At 45.0% G+C, this 24,136-nt stretch overlaps 1 protein-coding gene across 1 annotated transcript in view; it reads left to right on the top strand.

The window, feature by feature from the left end:
* The window catches only part of CCDC60 (coiled-coil domain containing 60), a 189,706-nt gene that overhangs the window by 136,656 nt on the left and 28,914 nt on the right, over positions 1-24,136 (top strand). Inside the window, exons 5-7 of the mRNA XM_038763713.1 lie at positions 2,315-2,434; positions 9,417-9,521; positions 20,690-20,780. Coding sequence (XP_038619641.1) covers positions 2,315-2,434; positions 9,417-9,521; positions 20,690-20,780 — 316 coding nt within the window. The remainder of the gene's footprint in view (positions 1-2,314; positions 2,435-9,416; positions 9,522-20,689; positions 20,781-24,136) is intronic.

The raw sequence follows: 24,136 nt of genomic DNA, 5'->3' as shown, positions 1-24,136 counted from the left end.
GACTTGCCCTAGCTCACAGAGCAGACAAGTGACGGAGCCAGGATTAGTCTTGGCTCATACTAAGCACTTAGTAGTTAGTAGTAGTAATATTTATTAAGGGCGTACAGTGTGGCAGAGCACTGTACTAGACCCTGGAAAAGATAGCTCAGTGGAAAGAGTCCGGGCTTTGGAGTCAGAGGTCATGGGTTCGAATCCCGGCTCCGCCACTTGTCAGCTGGGTGACTTTGGGCAAGTTGCGCTTAATAAATGCCATCATTATTATTATAGAGAAGCAGCGTGGCTCAGGAGGAAAGAGCATGGGCTTTGGAGTTAGAGGTCATGGGTTCAAATCCCAGCTCCACCAATTGTCAGCTGTGTGACTTTGGGCAAGTCACTTAACTTCTCTGTGCCTCAGTTCCCTCATCTGTAAAATGGGGATGAAGACTGTGAGCCCCCTGTGGGACAACCTGATCACCTTATAACCTCCCCAGTGCTTAGAACAGTGCTTTGCACATAGTAAGCACTTAATAAATGCCATTATTATTATTATTATTATTATGGGTGAGAATTAGAAACAGACCCTATTCCTCAAAGGGCTAGCCATCTAGAAATGTAGGTTAGGGAGGGGAATGGAGAGAGAAGGAGAAGGAGGAAAGGGAGAAGGACAAAAAGGACAAGAAGAAAAAGGAGAAAAAATACTTAAGTAGGAAGCTGTGATTAGAGGAGCAAGTCATAAGTTACATAATGATACTTATTATTGCTGTGCTTTAATAATAATGATAATGATGGTATTTGTTAAGCACTTACTATGTTGTACTCTCCCGAGTACAATGCCCTGCATACAGTAAGTGCTCAGTAAATCTGATTGATTGACTGAAGTGCAGAGCTGCTTTTATAAAAGCCCGGTAATCACAGAGTATACTTTTAACAAGCACAGCTGTTATTATTCATGAACAATTAATGATTACTGATTATTGCAGAGAAGCAGCATGGCCTAGTAGATAGACAGAACTGGGTGTCACTTCTCTGTTGTGTGACCTGGGGAAGTCACTTCAATTATCTGGGTCTCCGTTCCCTCAAATATGAAATGGGGATTCAGACTGTGAGAGGGAATCCCTACGTCTCAGGAAGGAATGAGAATGTTGAAGAAAGATTCAGGCATCTGTTCTGAAGGGGGAGTGGGAATTGACATCTTGTTTGACAGGAGGGACTGGCTGTATCCTTGTGTCGGTGTGAAAGTGTGCTTAGGATGGGTTATGTTTGAATGAATTGGCCAGTGTTGTGCAAACACATTGTGCTTTGCAAAGAGACATTCTTAGCTGAATTTGGGAGGCTCTGCAGGTGGAGAGTCATCTAATTGGCCTGGTGTTTTTAATTCTCTTCCCTTCTTTCCGCTAGTCATGAAATCACCCAGCTACTTGTAGGAAATCTACGGTTACATGGGGGTAGGAAACTTAACCAACTTTTCAGGGCCGGAGCTATCAGCTAAGAATATCAAAACCTCCCTCTAGCAAAGAGTTGCCTCCCTCAAGTAAAAATGATAATAATAATAATGGTATTTGTTAAGCATTTACTATGTGCCAAGCACTGTTCTAAACACTAGAGTAAATACAAAGTTATCAGGTTGTCCACATAGGGCGCACAGGCTTAATCCCCATTTTACAGAAGAGGTAACTGAGGCAAAAAGAAATTAAGTGACCTGCCCAAAGTCACATCGCTGACAAGTGGCAGAGCAGGGATTAGAACCCATGACCTCTGACTCCCAAGCCCGGGCTCTTTCCATTAAGCCACGCTGCTTCTCAGTAAGTGATTGTCCCCATGTGGGACAGGGACTGTGTCCAATCTGGTTAACTTGTATCTACCCCAATGCTTAGAACAGTGCTTGGCACATAGTAAGTGCTTAATAAGTATAATAATAATAGTAATAATAGTAATTCAAAGCATAATTAAGGTCCCTGACGCCTTCCCTGATGAAGCCCTCTTTTCCCTTGGCTCGCTCTTCAATCAATCAATCAATCAATTGTATTTATTGAGCGCTTACTGTGTGCAGAGCACTGTACTAAGCGCTTGGGAAGTACAAGCTGGCAACATATAGAGACAGTCCCTGCCCAACAGTGGCCTCACAGTCTAGAATGATTAGCTTGTATCTATCCCAGCACTTAGAGCAGTGCTTGACAACTGGTAAGCTCTTAACAAATACCATTATTATTACTATTACTGTTATTATTATACACCATAAAAATTAGAAGAAATAAAATAAACCACTTTGGGAGACTAGATGGCTATAAATTCAGAGTTTTGCTCTTCTTCTGCACTTTTTCAGCTGTGTTTTTAGTTTCTTTCCGACAGGAGAGAAGGTGAAGAGGAAAAGGGAGGCGGAGAAGGACAGAGTGGTGAGGCCTTTCACCCCGGTGCACTCCAGTTTGGTCGCCCCAGATTTGCAGGAAGCTCGCGTGTACGTTCCCAGAGAATCTCCCTTCCATCAGCTCGCCCCCTCCTCCATCACCTCACTTATCCCCTCCCCTACCCAGCCCACACACTCCTCTCCTCTCCTGCCAGCAGAGAAGCAGCGTGGCTCAGTGGAAAGAGCCCGGGCTTTGGAGTCAGAGGTCATGGGTTCAAATCCCGGCTCTGCCGATTGTCAGCTGGGTGACTTTGAGCAAGTCGCTTCACTTCTCTGGGCCTCAGTTACCTCATCTGTAAAATGGGGATTAAGACTGTGAACCCCGCGTGGGACAACCTGATCACCTTGTAACCTCCCCAGCGCTTAGAACAGTGCTTTGCACATAGTAAGTGCTTAATAAATGCCATTATTATTATTATTATTACCCTGCCCCAATCTCATCTTTCTCACCGCTGACCCCTTTCCCACATCCTCCCCCTAGCCTCGAACTCCCTCCCCCTCCATCTAAGCCAGACCACCACTCTCTCTACCTTAGAGAAGCAATGTGGCTTAGTGGCTAGAGCCCGGGCCTGAGAGTCAAAAGGACCTGGGTTCTAATCCCGGCTCCGTCACCTGTCTGCTGTGGGACCTTGAGCAAGACACTTCACTTCTCTGGACCTCAGTTACCTCACCTGGAAAATGGGGATTAAGAGCGTGAGCCCCATGTGGGACAGGGACTGTGTCCAACGTGACTAACATGTATCTACCCCAGTGCTTAGAACGGTGCTTGGCACATAGTAAGCGCTTAATAAGTATTATAATAGTAATAATAATTGAAAGCCCAATTAAGGTCACACCTTCTCCATGACGCCTTCCCCAGTGGAGCTCTCTTTTCCCTGCATCCCTGTCCCCTTCGCTTCTTCTACGCACTTGAATCTGGGACTTTCAAACACTCACGGATCCAAGTGTGACCTTTGGACCTCTGATATTTGCCCCATCCCCTATCCCACAGCACCTGTGTACATATATTTCATTGATTTATTATAAATGACCTATTTATTCATACTAATATCTGTCTCCTCCTCTACGCTGAAAGTTCAGGGAATTTGCCTGCTAGTTCTGTTGTCTGTACTCTCCCAAGTGCTTAAAACAGTGCTCTGCACATAGTAAGTGCTCAGCACTGATTGATTGATTGATTGATGGTCAGGCCAGTTTACTAATTGGTGTCCAAGGGATGGGGCTCCACCTGCTAATAATTGTGGAACTTGTTAAGCGCTTACTGTGTGCCAAGCAGCACTGTATTGAGTGTAGGGGTAGATACTAATTAATCAGATCCAGCATGGGGGCTCTTTTGTCTTGTCTTATGCTGCTGAGCCCATCTCCAACCCGCAGCGATGCCACAGACTCATCTCTCCCAAAACGCCCCGCTCTCCATCTGCAATCATTCCGGTAGTCGATCCATAGAGTTTTCTTGATAAAAATCCAGAAGTGGTTTACCATTGCCTCCTTCTGCACAGTAAACTTGAGCCTCGACTCTCTCCAATGCTGCTGTTGCCCAGCACGGGTGAGTTTTGACTTATAGCAGGTGGCCTTCCTCCCACTAGCCGCTGGCTAAACTAGGAATTGAACAGGTTAGGCCTCTGCTTGACTCTCCCTCCCGTAGTTGAGACTGGTAGAGGACTGGAAACTCTCCAGGTGCCATCTTGAGAGGGGAACATGAGGCTCACACTCTAAATAAGAGGCAGAACAGGTTTTGAATCCATTTTGCATAGAGGGAACTGAGGCCCAGAGAAGTGAAGCGGTCCCCTGACAGACATATGCAGGATTTGAACCCAGGTCTTCTGATTCCCGGGACTGCGCTCTTTCCACTAGACCATGCTGCTTCTCCATTGTCTACTGTCTCAAGACTCAGGATTTCCCAACTCTGGAGGCAGGGATATGCCAATGCAGAAAGCAGCAGTGGTGTCGTCAGCTGAAGTGAAGCAGTGTGTCCTCGTTAGCAGCGTGGCTCAGTGGAAAGAGCCCGGGCTTTGGAGTCAGAGGTCATGGGTTCAAATCCCAGCTCTGCCAATTGTCAGCTGTGTGACTTTGGGAAAGTCACTTCACTTCTCTGGGCCTCAGTTCCCTCATCTGTAAAATGGGGATTAAGACTGTGAGCCCCCCTTGTGGGACAACCTGATCACCTTATAACGTCCCCAGTGCTTAGAACAGTGCTTTGCACATAGTAAGTGCTTAACAAATGCCATTATTATTATCATTATTATTATTATTATTATTAGTGGATAGAGCTCGGGCCTTGGAGTCAGAAGGACCTGGGTTCTAATCCACTTCATTCATTCAAACGTATTTACTGAGCGCTTACTGTGTGCAGAGCACTGTACTAAGCGCTTATTGTCTGCTGGATGACCTTGAGCAAGTCACTTCACTTCTCTGGGCCTCAGTCTTCTCATGTGCAAAATGTGAGCCTTTTAGACTGTAAGCCTGTTGTTGGGTAGGGACCGTCTCTATACGTTACCGACATGTACTTCCCAAGTGCTTAGTACAGTGCTCTGCACACAGTAAGCGCTCAATAAATATGATTGAATGCATGAATGAATGATTGACTGTGAGCCCTATGTGGGACAGGAACTGTGTCCAGTCTTTCTTGTATCTATCCCGGAGCTTAGTATAGTGCTTGGCATGTTCACTTAACAAATTCCAGAAAAAAAAAAAAAGCAGGTGGCGAGTTAAGGTGGAGAGCTTTCTTTCCCATTTAGGTGAGGCGCTGGAGCAGAGAATCAGTCAAGCAATTGTATTTGTTGAGCGCTTATTGTGTGCAGAGCAATTTAATAAGTGCTCGGGAGCAGACAGTATAACAATATACCAGACACATTTCCTCTGGAATCTCTTCCCACAGCAGACCTAATACCAGGGAGAAGACATGATCGGATTAACATTGGATTGGTGCCAGATAGCTGACAATCACAACTGACATCTGTTTCCTAATGATATTGGTTCAGCGCACAGCTGCTTATTCACAATAATAATTGGGGTGGGAGTTCAGCGCTTAAATTGCATTAAGTCCGGGGATTGATTCAAGATGGTCAGATCAGACCCAGTCCCTGCCTCACGTGGTACTCACAGGCTAAAGGGGAGGGAGATCAGGTATTGAGTCCCCACTTTATAAATGAGGAAACTGAGGCATACAGCAGTAAAGTGACTTGACCAGGATCATACAGCAAGGCAAGAGGCTTTCCCAGACTGAGCCCTCTTTGTCCTCTCCCCTTCCCCATCCCCCCCGCCCTACCTCCTTCTTCTCCCCACAGCACTTGTATATATTTGTACAGATTTATTTCTCTATTTTACTTGTACATATTTACTAATCTATTTATTTTGTTAATGATGTGCATTTAGCTTTAATTCTATTTGTTCTGATGACTTGACACCTGTCTACATGTTTTGTTTTGTTGTCTGTCTCCCCTTTCTAGACTGTGAGCCTGTTGTTGGGTAGGGACCATCTCTATATGTTGCCAACTTGTACTTCCCAAACGCTTAGTACAGTCATCTGCACACAGTAAGCGCTCAATAAATACGATTGAATGAATGAATGAAAAGTGGTAGAGCTGGGACTAGAACCCAGGTCCTCTGACAAGCAAGCGTGTGCTCTTTCCATTAGGCCACACTGCCACCACCGAGAGAGTAGATCTTTGGAAGAAGCTCCTTTCAGAGAGCACCAATTGCAGGCTGATCAATTATTGAGAAGCAGCGTGGCTCAGTGGAAAAGAGCACGGGCTTTGGAGTCCGAGGTCATGGGTTCAAATCCCAGCTCCGCCACTTGTCAGCCATGTGACTTTGGGCAAGTCACTTCACTTCTCTGTGCCTCAGTTACCTCATCTGTAAAATGCGGATGAAGACTGTGAGGTCCCCCGTGGGACAACCTGATCACCTTGTAACCTCCCCAGCGCTTAGAACAGTGCTTTGCACGTAGTAATTGCTTAATAAATGCCATTATTATTATTATTATTATTTGGAGTCAGAAGTCATGGGTTAAAATCCCAGCTCCACCAATTGTCAGCTATGTGACTTTGGGCAAGTCACTTCACTTCTCTGTGCTTCAGTTACCTCATCTGTCAAATGGGGATGAAGACTGTGAGCCCCCTGTGGGACAACCAGACCATCTTGTAACCCCTCCAGCAGTTAGAACAGTGCTTTGCACATAGGAAGCGTTTAATAAATTCATTCCTTCAATGGTATTTATTGGGCGCTTACTGTGTGCAGAGTGCTGGACTAAGTGCTTGGGAAGTACAAGTTGGCAACGTATAGAGACAGTAAATGCCATTATTATTATTATTATTATTATTATTATTATCATTATCCTTATCATTTATCAGACACAGAATATTCACCAGCAGCTCCTCAGCGGCTACCCCAAGGGCATGCATGATTAATAATAATAATAACGGTATTTGTTTAAGTGCTTAGTATGTGCCAGGCACAGTACTAAACTTTGAGGTGAACACAATTAAATCAGGTGGGACACAAACACATTCCCACACATCTTCATCCCCTATTTACAGATACTACTGATGGTATTTGTTTCATTCATTCATTCATTCAATCATATTTACTGAGTGCTTACTGTGTGCAGAGCACTGGACTAAGCGCTTGGGAAGTACAAGTTGGCGACATATAGAGATGGGAGATGGTCCCCACCCAACAATGGGCTCACAGTTTGGAAGAGGGAGACAGACAACAAAACAAAACATGTGGACAGGTGTCAAGTCATCAAAATAAATAGAACGAAAGCTAGATCAATCAATCAATCAATTGTATTTATTGAGTGCTTACTGTGTGCAGAGCACTGTACTAAGCGCTTGGGAAGTACAAGTTGGCAACATATAGAGACAGTCCCTACCCAACAGTGGGCTCACAGTCTAGAAGAGGCCACAAGTCTCATGACACTCAGTACAAGTCCCAGGGGAAACCAGCCCCCTCCCCAACCCCCAAGCCCATAAAAACCTAAACTGCTCTTCAAGACAGCTCTATTTTTGACTTTCAAATACCAGTCAAAGGATGTCACAACTGATCACTCTAGTTGGAATGAAATTCCTCCTGATCAGGTCGCGACGCATATCCTTAATAAAATAAATAGAATAGTAAATATGTACAAGTAAAAGAAATAGAGTAATAAATCTGTACAAACATGTATACAGGTGCTGTGGGGAGGCGAAGGAGGTAGGGCGGGGGGGATGGGGAGGAGGAGAGGAAAAATTTGTTAAGCACTTACTATGTGCTGAACATTGTTCTAAGCGCTGTAACTGAGGCCCAGAGAAGTGATGTGACTTACCCAAGGTCTCACAGCAGCAGACAAGTAGCGGAGTCGGGATTAGAACCCGTGTCCTTCTGACTCTCCCAGGCCCGGGCTCTAGCCATTAGGCTGCGCTGCTTCTTTAGCGTCCTGTGCCTTTTCACTGAGTGTGGCCCCTGCAGCCAATTCGTGGCCGGTCAGTCAGGGTGGGTCCCCCCGAAATTCATTCATTCAATCATATTTATTGAGCGCTTACTGTGTGCAGAGCACTGGAGTAAGCGCTCGGGAAGTACAAGTTCATTCATTCATTCAATCGTATTTATTGAGCGCTTACTGTGTGCAGAGCACTGGACTAAGCACTTGGGAAGTCCAAGTTGGCAACATATAGAGATGGTCCCTACCCAACAGTGGGCTCACAGTCTTGAAGGGGGAGACAGAGAACAAAACAAAACATATTAACAAAGTAAAATAAATAGAATAAACATGTACAAATAAAATAGAGTAATAAATACGTATAAACATATATACATATATACAGGTGCCGTGGGAGTGGAAGGAGGTAAGGCGAAGGGGATGGGGAGGGGGAGGAGGGGGAGAGGAAGGAGGGGGCTCAGTCTGGGAAGGCCTCCTGCAGGAGGGGAGCTCTCAGTAGGGCTTTGAGCTCTTAGTAGGGCCTTGTTGGCAGCATCTAGAGACGGTCCCTACCCAACAGCGGGCTCACTGTCTAGAAGGGGGAAGACAGACAACAAAACAAAACATATTAACAAAATAAAATCAATCAATCAATCAATTGTATTTATTGAGTGCTTACTGTGTGCAGAGCACTGTACTAAGCGCTTGGGAAGTACAAGTTGGCAACATATAGAGACAGTCCCTACCCAACAGTGGACTCAACCGTCTAGAAAGGGGAGAGAGACAACAAAACAAAACATATTAACAAAATAAAATAAATAGAATAAATATGTACAAATAAATAGAGTATCCGTACAAACATATATACATATATACAGGTACTGTGGGGAGGGGAAGGAGGTAAGGCGGGGGGAAATGGGGAGGGGGAGGAGGGGGAGAGGAAGGAGGGGGCTCAGTGTGGGAAGGCCTCCTGGAGGAGGTGAGCTCTCAGTAGGGCTTTGAGCTCTCAGGAGGGCCTTGTTGGCAGCATCTAGAGACGGTCCCTACCCAACAGTGGGCTCACAGTCTAGAAAGAGGAGACAGACAACAAAACATATTAACAAAATAAAATGAATAGAATATGTACAAATAAATAGAGTAATACGTACAAACACATATGCACATATACAGGTGCTGTGGGGAGGGGAAGGAGCTAAGGTGGGGGGGATGGGGAGGGGGAGGAGGTGAGCTCTCAGTAGGGCCTTGTTGGCAGCATCTAGAGATGGTCCCTACCCAACAGTGGGCTCACAGTATAGAAAGGGGATACAGACAACAAAACAAAACATATTAACAAAATAAAATGAATAGAATAAATATGTACTAATAAATAGAGTAATAAATACGTACAAACATATATATATTTATATGTATATATATGTATATATATGTGTACACACATGTATATATACATATATATATATGTATATATGCATATATGCAGGTGCTGTGGGGAGGGGAAGGAGGTAAGGTGGGGGAGATGAGGAGGGGGAGGAGAGGGAGAGGAAGGAGGGGGCTCAGTCTGGGAAATGCCCCCTGCCAAGGCCTCCCCCCAACCCCCGCAGTTTTCGAGAAGAAAGGTTTTCTCTGTCTCCCCAGGGAACCCCTCTTCCGCCAGCTCTGTGCTCTCCACTGGCTCCTGGAAGCCTTGACTCTGGATTCCAACGACACCATGAAACCTTTGAACGACTGCTGGAGTCCAAAGTACGTCTCCTGCTTTCTTTTAAATGGTATTTTTCAATGGTGTTTGTTAAGCGCTTCCCAGACTGAGCCCCCTCCTTCCTCTGTCCCTCCTCCCCCTCCCCATCCTCCCCACCTTACCTCCTTCCCCTCCCCACAGCACCTATATATAGATATTCATTGATTCAATTGGATTTATTGAGTACTTGTGTGCAGAGCACTGTACTAAGCACTTGGGAAGTCCAAGTTGGCAACATATAGAGACGGTCCCTACCCAACAGTGGGCTCACTGTCTAGAATATATATATATAGAGAGAGAGAGAGAGATATATCTATATATATATATATATATATAGATATATCTCTCTCTATATATATATACATATATATATATTTATTCTATTTATATATTTATACATATTTATTCTATTTATTTTATTTTGTCAATATGTTTTGTTTTGCTGTCTGTCTCCCCCTTCTAGACTATAATAATAATAATAATGGCATATGTTAAGCGCTTACTATGTGCAGAGCACTGTTCTAAGTGCTGGGGGGGGATACAAGGTGATCAAGTTGTCCCACGTGGGGCTCACAGTCTTAATCCCCATTTTACAGATGAGGGAACTGAGGCTCAGAGAAGTTAAGTGACTTGCCCAAGGTCACACAGCAGACATGTGGCGCAGTGAACCCATGACCTCTGACTCCAAAGCCCGTGCTCTTTCCACTGAGCCATGCTGCTTCTCTAATAACAATAATAATAATAATAATGTTGGTGTTTGTGAAGCACTTACTATGTGCCAAACACTGTTCTCAGCGCTGGTAGTTCTGCAACAGCAATTGCAAATATGATCCATGAGGCCCATGAGGGAGGGAAAGAACCACCCTGATATTTAGGATCAAAGAGCTGAGTACAGTGCTCTGCACATAGTAAGCGCTCAATAAATACGATTGATGAAGAGCTGAGACTACGATAACATTAATCAGATCATTCAGACTTCCTTCCCTTAAACCCAAAACTCGATGTCTAAAAACGAGTCCGTCTGGTGGGAAGAGCCTGGACCTGGGAGACAGGTGACCCGGCTTCTAATTCCAGCTCTTTCCGCTAGCCTGCTGAGTGACCTTGGGTAAGTCATTTAACCTCTCTGGGCCTCAGTTTCCTCATCTGTTCAATGGGGAAAAATTAGATTGTGAGCCCTGCAGGGGGCAGAAACTGGCCAAAATTGAAATTACCATCATAACTTTCTGGATGTTTCTTGAGAGACACTTTTGCTTAAAATATACAGATTTCTAGACTGTGAGCCCGTTGTTGGGTAGGGACTGTCTCTATATAATAATAATAATAATGATGGCATTTGTTAAGCGCTTACTACATGCAAAGCACTGTTCTAAGTGCTGGGGGGGATACAAGGTGATCAGGTTGTCCCACGTGGGGCCCACAGTCTTAATCCCCATTTTCCAGATGAGATAACTGAAGCTCAGAGAAGTTAAGTGGCTTGCCCAAGGTCACACAGCAGACATGGTGGAGTTGGGATTAGAACCCATGACCTCTGACTCCCAAACCTGGGCTCTTTCTACTGAGCCACACTGCTTCTCATGTCGCCGACTTGTACTTCCCAAGCGCTTAGTGCAGTGCTCTGCACACAGTAAGCGCTCAATAAATACGGTTGAATGAATGAATGAATTAGAGCCAAATTGACATCTATCTCCCCACCTCTAAACTGTAAAATCACTGTGGGTAGGGAATGTGTCTGCTTATTGTGATATTGTACTCTCCCAAGTGCTTAGTACAGTGCTCTGCACACAGTAAGCGCTCAAAAAATATGATTGAATCGATGAATGAACTGTTGGGGGAGGGTCTAAATTATCTGGTTCGTTTGCTGGGGGAGATTTAGTGGGGAATTTTGAAGCCTAATGAAATTAGAAAAGCAGCGGAAGCAGCATGGCAGAGTGGCGAGAGCCTGGGCATTGGAGTCAGAAGGTTGTGGGTTCTAATCCCAGCTCCGCCACTTGTCTGCTGTGAGACCTTGGGCAAGTCCCTTCACTTTTCTGAGCCTCAATTACCTTATCTGTCAAATGGGGATCGAGACTGTGAGCCCCACATGGGGCAGGGACTGACCTACTCGATTTGCCTGTGTCCACCCCAGTGCTTAGAAAAGTGCCTGACACATAGTAGGCACTTTACAAATACCATCATTATTATTATATTATTTAAAAAGCACCGGGGTTTGAATAATCCCATTTACCTGTCTACGCAGCCCCAGTTTACTAGCTAAATATTAACTCTCCCCTCATCTGTGCGCTGGAGAGATCTGGCTTTCGCTGTCAAAAAATAATGATGCTCTTGGGGTTAGAGCATTTTCCAACCATCATCACTGGGCTAAAGCCAAGGCATTTATTTTCCAAGAAGAAAGATTAGGTCCCAAGATAGGACCCTATCATGGTGACTTTATTTCTATTAGACCGGATGATGGATGAAAATCTCATCATTTACCCTGTGGTTTTTGCTGCAGGAGAGAAGCCGTTATCCATCACCCCTTATTGACTTACTGCATTCCAAACTGTTAACAGGCCATCCCTATGTATGTTCTCACTAGAAGAAGATTTTTTTGAATATTTGTTTTTTTTTAATGGTATTGGTTAACCACTAACTACGGGTCAAATACTGTTCTAAGCACTGGGATAGGTACAAGTTAATTAAGTTGGACACAGTCCCCATTCCACTTGGGGCTCATAGTCTAAGCAGATGGGACAACAGGTATGGAATCCCCGGTTTACAGTTGAAGAGACCGAGGCACGGAAAAGTGAAGTGACTTGCCCAAGGTCACAAGCAAGCAACTGGCAGAGCCGGGATTAGAATCCAGGTCCTCTGACTCCCAAGCGTGGTATCTTTCCACTAGGCCACGCTGAAAATCCACTAGCTATGTCTCTACAAGCCAAGTGGAGCTGTAGGAATTATCCAAGAAATTGGATAGAGATTAACAGTTCACGTAAAAATTCTGAGCCCACCCCCCACCCACCCGCTGAGATCCTCTTTTTCATCAATTACAGGGCTTGAGGCCTGAAATATCCGCATAACTGTCCAAATCGTCTTTTGTATTATACGCTCCCAAGTGCTTAGTACAGTGTTCTGCACTTAAGAAATACTATCAGTTTATTGATCGATAGTAACACTGTAACAACTACAGTGTTCTGCACTTAATAAACGCCCTCAGTAAATACTATCGACTGATTGATTGGTAGGGACTGTCTCTATATGTTGCCAACTTGTACTTCCCAAGCGCTTAGTACAGTGATCTGCACACAGTAAGCGCTCAATAAATACGATTGATGATGATGGATGATGATGGATTGATGGATCAATTTTGTCTGTGACGACACTGTCCGATATTGTGTTTTCAACAGGCAGACTACACGGTCGTTGAGAGATAAAAAAATAATATTTACAGTGGTATTGTTGAAGTGCTTATGTGCTCCCAGTAAGTAGATGAGTTCGGAGTCTAAGAGAGATGGAGAACCGGTAAAATCCCCATTTTACAGATGAGGAAACAGAGGCACAAAGAAGTTAAGCGACTTGCCCAAAGTCACCCAACAGGGAAGAGACAGATTTATTTATTTATTTTACTTGTACATATCTATCCTATTTATTTTATTTTGTTAGTATGTTTGGTTTTGTTCTCTGTCTCCCCCTTTTAGACTGTGAGCCCACTGTTGGGTAGGGACTGTCTCTATATGTTGCCAATTTGTACTTCCCAAGCGCTTAGTACAGTGCTCTGCACATAGTAAGCGCTCAATAAATATGATTGATGATGGTGATGATGAAGAGACAGAGCTTATTATGCACCCAGCACTGTTAAAAGAATTGTGGTATTTGTTAAGAGCTTACTACGTGCCAAGCACTGTAGATACAACGTCATCAGGTCCCACATGGGGCTCACAGTCTAAGTAGGAAGAGAGACAGGTATTGAATCCCCATTTTACGGATGAGGAAACTGAGGCACAGAGAAGCGAAGTGTCTGGCCCAAGGTCACACAGCAGACCGGACGGAACTAAGTCCTCCACACGGCCTGGGTCATCCAGTCAATTAGTGGTACATATTAAGCACTCCCTTTGTGCAATGTACATACGAAGAGCTTGGGAGACTGGGGCCTAGCAATCAATGGTATTTATTGAGCACTTTCTGTGTGCAGAGCACTCTACTGAGCACTTGGGAGGCTACGATACGATAGAGTTGGTGGACATAATCCCTGCCCATGAGGAGCTAATCGTTTCCTGTGTGCCAAGAACTGTACTGAGCACTTGGGACACTGAAATAGTAATAATAATACTGGCATTTATTAAGCGCTTACTATGTGAAAAGCACTGTTCTAAGTGCTGGGGAGGTTACAAGCTGATCAGGTTGTCCCACGGGGGGCTCACAGTTTTAATCCCCATTTTACAGATGAGGCACAGAGAAGTGAAGTGACTTGCCCAAAGTCACACAGATGACAAGTGGCAGAGCTGGGATTTGAACCCATGACCTCAGACTCCAAAGCCCAGTTTCTTTCTACTGAGCCATGCTGCTTCTCAATGCAGTGGAGTTGGTAGGTTTGATCCTTGCCCACGAGGAGCTTACAGTCTACAGTGTGCAGAGCACTGTACTGATCGCTGGGGAATACAATAGAGTTGGTAGCCACGATCCCTGCCCACAAGGAATTTACAGTCTATGTCTACAGAGGACGTACTGTACTGAGCACCTGGGAGAGTCCAGTACAGTAGAGTTGGTAGACACCATCCCTGCCCATAAGGAGCTTACATTATCCTGTGAACAGATCGCTTAGAAAACATAGTCTAGTAAAGAGCCCGGGCCTTGGAGTAGGAGGATGTGGGTTCTAATTCCGTCTCTGCCACATGTCTGTTGTGTGACCTTGGGCGAGTCACTTCATTTCTCTGGGCCTCAGCTACCTCATCTGTAAAATGGGGATGAAGAGTGTGAGCCCCATGTGGGACAGGGACCGTGGCCAACCTGATTAACTTGTATCTCCCCCAGCACTTAGAAAAGTGTTTGGCACATAGTAAGTGCTTAACAAATACCACAATTATTATTGCTAATATTATCATTATTATTATCATCTGTAAAATGGGGATGAAGAGTGTGAGCCCCATGTGGGACAGGGACTGTGGCCAACCTGATTAACCTGTATCTCCCCCAGCACTTAGAACAGTGTTTGGCACATAGTAAGTGCTTAACAGTCAGTCAGTCAATCGTATTTATTGAGTGCTTACTGTGTGCAGAGCACTGTACTAAGCGCTTGGGAAGTACAAGTTGGCAACATATAGAGACAGTCTCTACCCAACAGTGGGCTCAACAAATACCACAATTATTATTACTAATATTATCATTATTATTACGCCCAATGTCTCTCACTAAAAACACCCTTTTTGGTTTATTTAATAATAATAATGGTGTTTCTTAAGTGCTTACTAAGTGCCAAGCACTGTTCTAAGCGCTGGCATAGATACAAGGTGATCTAGACTGTGAGCCCGCTGTTGGGTAGGGACCGTCTGCTATATGTTGCCAACTTGGACTTCCCAAGCGCTTAGTACAGTGCTCTGCACACAGTAAGCACTCCATAAATACGATTGAATCGGGTTGTCCCATGTGGGGCTCACAGTCTTCAACCCCGTTTTACAGATGAAGTCACTGAGACACAGAGAAGTGAAGTGATTTGCCCAAAGTCACACAGCAGACAAGCGGCGGAGCCGGGATTAGAACCCATGACCTCTGACTCCCAAGCCCCTGAGCCAACCCTTTACATTTCATCGCCCTAATAGGGTTTCTTTCTAATCACAACAGGACACCTGAAGCTTTTAAACCGATAGCTTACAGGAAAGTTAGACTCCGTTCATTCATTCAGTTGTATTTATTGGGTGCTTACTGTGTGCAAAGCACTGTACTAAGCACTTGGGAGAGTACAATAGAACAATAAAGACACACATTCCCTCCCCGCCCCTCGGTGTAGAAAAATGCCCGGTCCAGTAGTTTCAGATTTGGAAACTCTGCCCTGACCAGATTTAAAGGAAAAGGAAAGGAAAATTTTGGCACGTCAAGTTGTTCTGGTCGCAGAATCAGAGGGGGGATGAGTTTGCAAAAGGAAAAGTTAAAAGCCCAGGGAGAAGCGCAGGAAACAGAGTTCTGATAAGCTGATTATCCCTTCCCCACAGCACCTGTATATATGTATATATGTTTGTACATATTTTTTTTACCCTATTTATTTATTTATTTAATTTATTTGTACACATCTATTCTATTTTATTTTGTTAGTATGTTTGGTTTTGTTCTCTGTCTCCCCCTTTTAGACTGTGAGCCCACTGTTGGGTAGGGACTGTCTCTAGATGTTGCCAATTTGTACTTCCCAAGCGCTTAGTACAGTGCTCTGCACATAGTAAGCGCTCAATAAATACGATTGATGATTGATGATGATGATGATGATTACTAACTAAATCAGGCATCAAAGGGATTGCTCTTTGAAGAATTATTTGTTTTACTTTTGAATTTATGTTTCTTCCCCCAGCTATATTTTAAATGATCCATGATGGGCTTTCTTTGGGGAATGATGAGCTTCACTAATTTCACGGCTAATTATTCAGAACACTGTTTACAGAGTATTCCACATACAGGCAAATTTTCCTGTCTCTTTGACCTCCCTCAGACTGTGCTCTGTAATAACCACGGTATTTGTTAAGCGCTTACTATGTGCCAAGCACTGTACTAAGCGCCGGGGTAGATACCAGATAATCAGGTGAGACACAGTCCCTTGTAATAATAATAATAATGTTGGTATTTGTTAAGCGCTTACTATGTGCAAAGCACTGTTCTAAGCGCTGGGGTAGATACAAGGTAATCAGGTTGTCCCACGTGGGGCTCACAGTCTTCATCCCCATTTTCCAGATGAGGGAACTGAGGCCCAGAGAAGTGAAGTGACTTGCCCAAAGTCACACAGCTGACAATAATAATAATAATAATGGCATTTATTAAGCGCTTACTATGTGCAAAGCACTGTTCTAAGCGCTGGGGAGGTTACAAGGTGATCAGGTTGTCCCACAAGGGGTTCACAGTCTTAATCCCCATTTTGCAGATGAGGCAACTGAGGCACAGAGAAGTTAAGTGACATGCCCAAAGTCACACAGCTGACAAGTGGCGGAGCCAGGATTTGAACCCATGACCTCTTGACTCCAAAGCCCATGCTCTTTCCACTGAGCCACACTGCTTCTTGTACAGTGCTTGTACACCTGATCACCTTGTATCGCCTCAGCTCTTAGAACAGTGCTTTGCACATAATAAGCACTTAACAAATGCCATCATTTGTTAAGGGAAGGTTTTTGAAACGATCTGATTCCCCCCATATGCAGTTTATTTGACTCTTGTCTCCCACACTAGATTGTAAACTCCTTGTCAGCAGGGATTATGTCTACCAAGTGTTTAGTAATAATAATAATAATAATGGTATTTGTTAAGTGCTTAATAATAATAATAATAATCGTATTTGTTAAATGCTTACTATGTGCCAAGCAGTGTTCTAAGCTCTGGGGGAGACACAAGGTTATCAGGTTGTCCCACGTGGGACAACCTCCATTTTAATCCCCATTCTAATAATAATGATGGTATTTGTTAAGCGCTTACTATGTGCCAAGCACTGTTCTAAGCACTGGGGGAGATACAAGGTCATCAGGAGAAGCAGCGTGGCTCAGTGGAAAGAGCGCGGGTTTTGGAGTCAGAGGTCATGAGTTCAAATCCTGGCTCTGCCAACTCTCAGCTGTGTGACTTTGGACAAGTCACTTAACTTCTCTGAGCCTCAGTTACCTCATCTGTAAAATGGGGATTAAGACCCTGAGCCCCACGTGGGACAACCTGATCACCTTGTATCCCCTCAGCGCTTAGAACAGTGCTTGGCACATAGTAAGTGCTTAACAAATGCCATCATTATTATTATTATTATTATTTGGACAATGGGTGCATCAGAGCCCCATGTGGGACAACCTGATCACCTTGTATCCTCCCCAGCGCTTAGAACAGTGCTTTGCACATAGTAAGCGCTTAACAAATGCCATTATTATTATTATTATTATTATTACTATAAAGGAAGATTTTTGAAAAGATCTGATTTCCCCCATATGCAATTTACTTGACTCTTGTCTCCCACACTAGATTGTAAGCTCCTTGTCAGCAGGAATCATGTCTACCAAGTGTTTAGTAATAATAATAATAATGGTATTTGTTAAGTGCTTACTGTGTGCCAAGCACTGTTCTAAGCTCTGGGGGTGATACAAAGTTATCAGGTTGTCCCATGTGGGACAAACCCCGTTTTAATCCCCATTCTAATAATAATGATGGCATTTGTTAAGTGCTTACTATGTGCCAAGCACTGTTCTAAGCTCTGGGGGTGATACAAAGTTATCAGGTTGTCCCATGTGGGACAAACCCCGTTTTAATCCCCATTCTAATAATAATGATGGCGTTTGTTAAGTGCTTACTATGTGCCAAGCACTGTTCTAAGCACTGGTGTAGATCCAAGGTGATCAGGTTGTCCCACATGGGGCTCACAGTCCTAATCCCCATTTTACAGTTGAGGTAACTGAGACACAGAGAAGTGAAGTGACTTGTCCAACGTTTCCCAGCTGACAAGCAGTGGAGCAGGGATTAGAACCCACAACCTCTGACTCCCAAGCCCGTGTTTTTTCCAGGGACTCCATAAATTCCACTGATTGATGCTGATTGATTGATGAATTCACTGTAGACTGGAAGCTCATTGTGGGCAGTGAATGTATCTCTTAATTCTGTTCTATCGACCTCTCCCAAGCGCTTGTACGGTGCTCTGCACAAAGGAAGCGCCCAATAAATACCATCGATTGACTGATTGATTGCTCTTGCCACTCAGGTACTCCCCATTAAAAGGCTCTGGGTAGCCCAAGCCCAGAGGCTCTCTGCCTCCCCAAAAATAATAATAATTATGGTTCTTGTTAAGTGCTTACTAGGTGTCAGGCGCTGTTGGACACTCAGTCCCTGTCCCACTTAGGGCTCACACTCTTAATCCCCATTTTACAGATGAGGTAACTGAGGCCCAGAGAAGTGAATTGACTTGCCCAAGGTCACACAGCAGACATAAGCCTCGCTGCTTCGATCTGAAGCAGCTTTGAGCTGAATGAGAAAAGGTGGGACATCTAGACTGTGAGCCCACTGTTGGGTAGGGACCGTCTCCATATGTTGCCAACTTGTACTTCCCAAGCGCTTAGTACAGTGCTCTGCACACAGGAAGCGCTCAATAAATACGATTGAATGAATGAATGAAAGAAAGTGAAGCAGCATTGCCTAGTGGTCAGAGCCCAGGCCTGTGAGTCAGGAGGACCTGGGTTCTAATCCCAGCTCTGCCGCTTGTCTGCTGTGGGATCTTGGGAAAGTCACTTCACTTCCCTATGCCTTAGTTACCTCACCTGTAAAATGGGGATTCAGACTGTGAGCCCCATGTGGGACAGGCACAGTGTCCAATCTGTTTATCTTGCATCTACCCCAGCACTTAGAACAGCGCTTGGCACATAGTAAGCGCTTCAGAAATACTTTTATTATTGTTATTATTGTCATTATTATTAACCAACCACTGGCATCGATCGAGCGCTTACGGTGTGCAGTGCACTGCAGTAAGTACCTGGGAGAGTCCAATACAACAGAAGAAGCAGAGAAGCAGTGTGGCTCAGTGGAAAGAGTACGGGCTTTGGAGTCAGAGGTCATGGGTTCAAATCCCGACTCCACCAATTGTCAGCTGTGTGACTTTGGGCAAGTCACTTCACTTCTCTGTGCCTCAGTTCCCTCATCTGTAAAATGGGGATTAAGACTGTGAGCCCCCAGTGGGACAACCTGATCACCTTGTATCCCCCCAGCGCTTAGAACACTGCTTTGCACATAGTAAGCACTTGACAAATACCATCATTATTATTATTATTGTTATTAACAGAGTTGGCAGACATGTCCCTAGCCCGTCAATGAGTTTCCAGTGTAGAGGGGGAGACAATCAATCAGTCAATCGATGAATGTTATTTATTGAACAGTTACTTTTTTGTTGCTATTTATTAAGCACTTGCTATATGCCAGGTACTTTACTAAGCACTGGCATAGATACCAGTTAATCAGGTCGGACATAGCCCATGCCCCGCATGGGGCTCACAGTCTTAATCCCCATTTTACAGATGAAGTAACTGAGGTCCAAAGAAGTGACTTAATAATAATAATGATAATGATGGCATTTATGAAGTGCTTACTATGTGCAAAGCAGTGCTCTAAGCGCTGGGGAGGTTACAAGGTGATCAGGAGCTATAATTCTATTTATTCTGATGGTATTGACATCTGTCTACTTGTTTTGTTTTGTTGCCTGTCTCCCCCTTCTAAGCTGTGAGCCCGTTGTCGGGTGGGGGCCGTCTCTGTATGTTGCTGATTTGTACTTCCCAAGCGCTTAGGACAGTGCTCTGCACACAGTAAGCGCTCAATAAATGCAATTGAATGAATGAGTCCCTCAGGGGGCTCACAGTCTTAATCCCCATTTAACTGATGAGGTAACTGAGGCACAGAGAAGTGAAGTGACTTCTAGTCCCTTCTAGACTGTGAGCCCACTGTTGGGTAGGGACCGTCTCTATATGTTGCCAACTTGTACATCCCAAGCGCTTAGTCCAGTGCTCTGCACACAGTAAGTGCTCAATAAATACGATTGAATGAATGAACTTGCACAAAGTCACCCAGCTGACAATTGGCGGAGCCGGGGTTCGAACCCATGACCTCTGACTCCAAAGCCCGTGTTATTTCCACTGAGCCACGCTGTTTCTCCAAGTCACCCAGCAGACAACAGGTGCAGGCGGGATTAGAACCCAGGTTCTCTGACTCCCAGGCTCGAGCTCTGTATTAAGCGCTTGGGAGAGCACAATACAGTAGATAGGCACCCCACCTGTAAGGAGCTCATCTTCTGGCATCTTTCTGGGCTCCTAAGGACAGCTCTTGACTGACCCTGGCCCCAGGCAAATTTGTCTCCCCGTCCTCATGAGCAAAGATAAATGTCATAATAGGGATCGGCCATCATTTATTCTCTATTTATTGTGTTTCTAAAAAGAACTTGTTGTAATAAAAGCAAGACTCTGGAAACGGAAAACTCATTAAGTTGTTTTTCACTTAGGGACCCTGGTGGCGGTAAAAGTACATTAAAAAAAATCAATAAGGAAAAGGCAGCGAGGCACAAATGGGAACACTTTATCATGCAGACAAAGGTAACTTCCTTGCTAATTTTCACTTTACGATCCACTGCAACTTTCACTCGGCTTTGTTGGCTCTATTTTGTTCCCTCATGTAACATTCTGTTTGGGTCCTTCCTGCTAGTGAACCGGTAACCTCATGAAATGTGACTTATTATAGATTTCCACGAACATGACGCTGTCAACTGTTGAGGGGAAGAAGCCAGGTTATTTTTTTTTTTAATGGTGTCTCTTTCGCGCTTTACTGTGTGCCAGGCACATTTCATTCTACTGCGTGGCTCAGTGGAAAGAGCCCGGGCTTTGGAGTCAGAGGTCATGGGTTCAAATGCCGGCTCCACCGCTTACCAGCTGTGTGACTTTGAGGCCCAGAGAAGTGAAGTGACTTGCCCGAAGTCACTTCATCTGTAAAATTGGGATGAAGACTGTGAGCCCCCCGTGGGACAACCTGATCATATTGTTAACCTCCCCAGTGCTTAGAACAGTGCTTTGCACATAATAAGCGCTTAATAAATGCTATCATTATTATAATTGTTATTCTAGTAAACTAAACCCCCCGCAGAGAGGAAAGGTTCCAACTTTCTAATTAATCAACTACCTTATATGTCTGTTTATTTGTATGTCTGTTTACTTAATTATAACAATAATTATGGTATTTGTGAAGCACTTGCTATGTGCCGGGCACTGGTCTAAGCGCTGGGGTAGATACAAGATATTCAGGTTGGACACAGTCCCTGTCCCACATAGGGCTCACGGTCTTAATCCCCATTTTACAGATGAGGGAACTGAGACACAGAGAAGTGAAGTGACTTGCCCAAGGTCACTTGGCAGGCAAGTGGTGGAGCTGGAATTAGAACCCACGACCTTCAGATTCCCAGGCCCATGCTGTATGCAGTAGAGCACGCTGTTCCTTTATTTTTATGTCTATTTATTTGTATTGATGTCTGTCTCCCTCCCTCTAGACTGTAAGCTCACCATGCGCAGGGATTGTCACTCTTTATTGTTGAATTGTATTTTCCCAAGTGCTTAGTACAGTGCTCTGCACACAGTAAGCACTCAATAAATACAATTGAATGAATTCAAAGCCCCACTGAGAGCTCACCTACTCCAGGATGCCTTCCCAGACTGAGCCCCCTGTTTCCTCTCCTTCCCCATATCCCCCCCACCCTACCTCCTTCCCCTCCCCACAATGCTTGTGTATATTTGTACAGATTTATTACTCTATTTATTTTACTTGTACATATTTACTATTCTATTTCTTTTCTTAGTGGTGTGCATCTAGCTTTATTTCTATTTATTCTGATGACTTGACACCTGTCCACATGTTTTGTTTTGTTGTCTGTCTCCCCCTTCTAGACTGTGAGCCTGTTGTTGGGTAGGGACCATCTCTATATGTTGCCAGTTTGTACTTCCCAAGTGCTTAGTCCAGTGCTCTGCACACAGTAAGCGCTCAATAAATACGATTGATGATGATGATGATTGAATGAATGAATGAATGAATGAATGAAAGTTTCTAGCTTTCTAACTACCCCATAGAGAAGAAAGGTTCTATCAATCAATCAATCAATCAATCATATTTATTGAGCGCTTACTGTGTGCAGAGCACTGTACTAAGCACTTGGGAAGTACAAGTTGGCAACATATAGAGACAGTCCCTACCCAACAGTGGGCTCACAGTCTAAAAGGGGGAGATGGAGAACAAAACCAAACATACTAACAAAATAAAATAAATAGAATAGATATGTACAAGTAAAATGAATAAATAAATAAATAGAGTAATAAATATGTACAAACATATATACATATATACAGGTGCTGTGGGGAAGGGAAGGAGGTAAGATGAGGGGATGGAGAGGAGGACGAGGCGGAGAAGAAGGAAGGGGCTCAGTCTGGGAAGGCCTCCTGGAGGAGGTGAGCTCTCAGTAGGGCCTTGAAGGGAGGAAGAGAGCTAGCTTGGCGGATTGGCAGAGGAAGGGCATTCCAGGCCAGGGGGATGACGTGGGCCGGGGGTCGATGGCGGGACAGGCGAGAACGAGGTATGGTGAGGAGTTAGTGGCAGAGGAGCGGAGGGTGCGGGCTGGGCTGGAGAAGGAGAGAAGGGAGGTGAGGTAGGAGGGGGCGAGGGGATGGACAGCCTGGAAGCCCAGGGTGAGGAGTTTCTGCCTGATGCGCAGATTGATTGGTAGCCACTGGAGATTTTTGAGGAGGGGAGTAACATGCCCAGAGCGTTTCTGGACAAAGACAATCCGGGCAGCAGCATGAAGTATGGATTGAAGTGGGGAGAGACACGAGGATGGGAGATCAGAGAGAAGGCTGATGCAGTAGTCCAGACGGGATAGGATGAGAGCTTGAACAAGCAGAGTAGCCGTATGTATGGAGAGGAAAGGGCGGATCTTGGCAATGCTGTGGAGCTGAGACCGGCAGGTTTTGGTGACGGCTTGGATTTGAGGGGTGAATGAGAGAGCGGAGTCGAGGATGACACCAAGGTTGCGGGCTTGTGAGATGGGAAGGATGGTAGTGCCATCAACAGAGACGGGAAAGTCAGGGAGAGGGCAGGGTTTGGGAGGGAAGACAAGGAGTTCGGTCTTGGACATGTTGAGTTTTAGGTGGCGGGCAGACATCCAGATGGAGATGTCCTGAAGGCAGGAGGAGATGTGAGCCTGGAGAGAGGGGGAGAGAGCAGGGGCGGAGATGTAGATCTGGGTGACATCAGTGTAGAGATGATAGTTGAAGCCGTGGGAGCGAATGAGGTCACCAAGGGAATGCGTGTAGATCGAGAACAGAAGGGGACCAAGCACTGAACCTTGGGGAACCCCCACAGTAAGGGGATGGGAGGGAGAGGAGGAGCCTGCAAAAGAGACCGAGAATGAACGACCGGAGAGATAAGAGGAGAACCAGGAGAGGACGGAGTCTGTGAAGCCAAGGTCAGATAGCGTGTTGAGGAGAAGGGGGTGGTCCACAGTGTCGAAGGCAGCTGAGAGGTCGAGGAGGATTAGGATAGAGTATGAGCCGTTGGATTTGGCAAGCAGGAGGTCATTGGTGACCTTTGAGAGGGCAGTTTCTGTGGAATGTAGGGGACGGAAGCCAGACTGGAGGGGGTCGAGGAGAGAGTTGGTGTTGAGGAATTCGAGGCAACGCGTGTAGACAACTCGTTCAAGGAGTTTGGAAAAGAATGGTAGGAGGGAGATGGGGCGATAACTAGAAGGTGAGGTGGGGTCAAGAGAGGGTTTTTTTTAGGATGGGAGAGACATGGGCATGTTTGAAGGCAGAGGGGAAGGAAGCAGTGGAGATTGAGCGGTTGAAGATGGAAGTTAAGGAGGGGAGAAGGGATGGAGCGAGAGATTTCATGAGATGAGAGGGAATGGGGTCAGAAG

The sequence above is a fragment of the Tachyglossus aculeatus genome, chromosome 21 (genome assembly GCF_015852505.1).
Source record: "Tachyglossus aculeatus isolate mTacAcu1 chromosome 21, mTacAcu1.pri, whole genome shotgun sequence".
NCBI classification, from domain to species: domain Eukaryota; kingdom Metazoa; phylum Chordata; class Mammalia; order Monotremata; family Tachyglossidae; genus Tachyglossus; species Tachyglossus aculeatus.
This window is presented reverse-complemented; position numbering and strand designations above follow the sequence as displayed.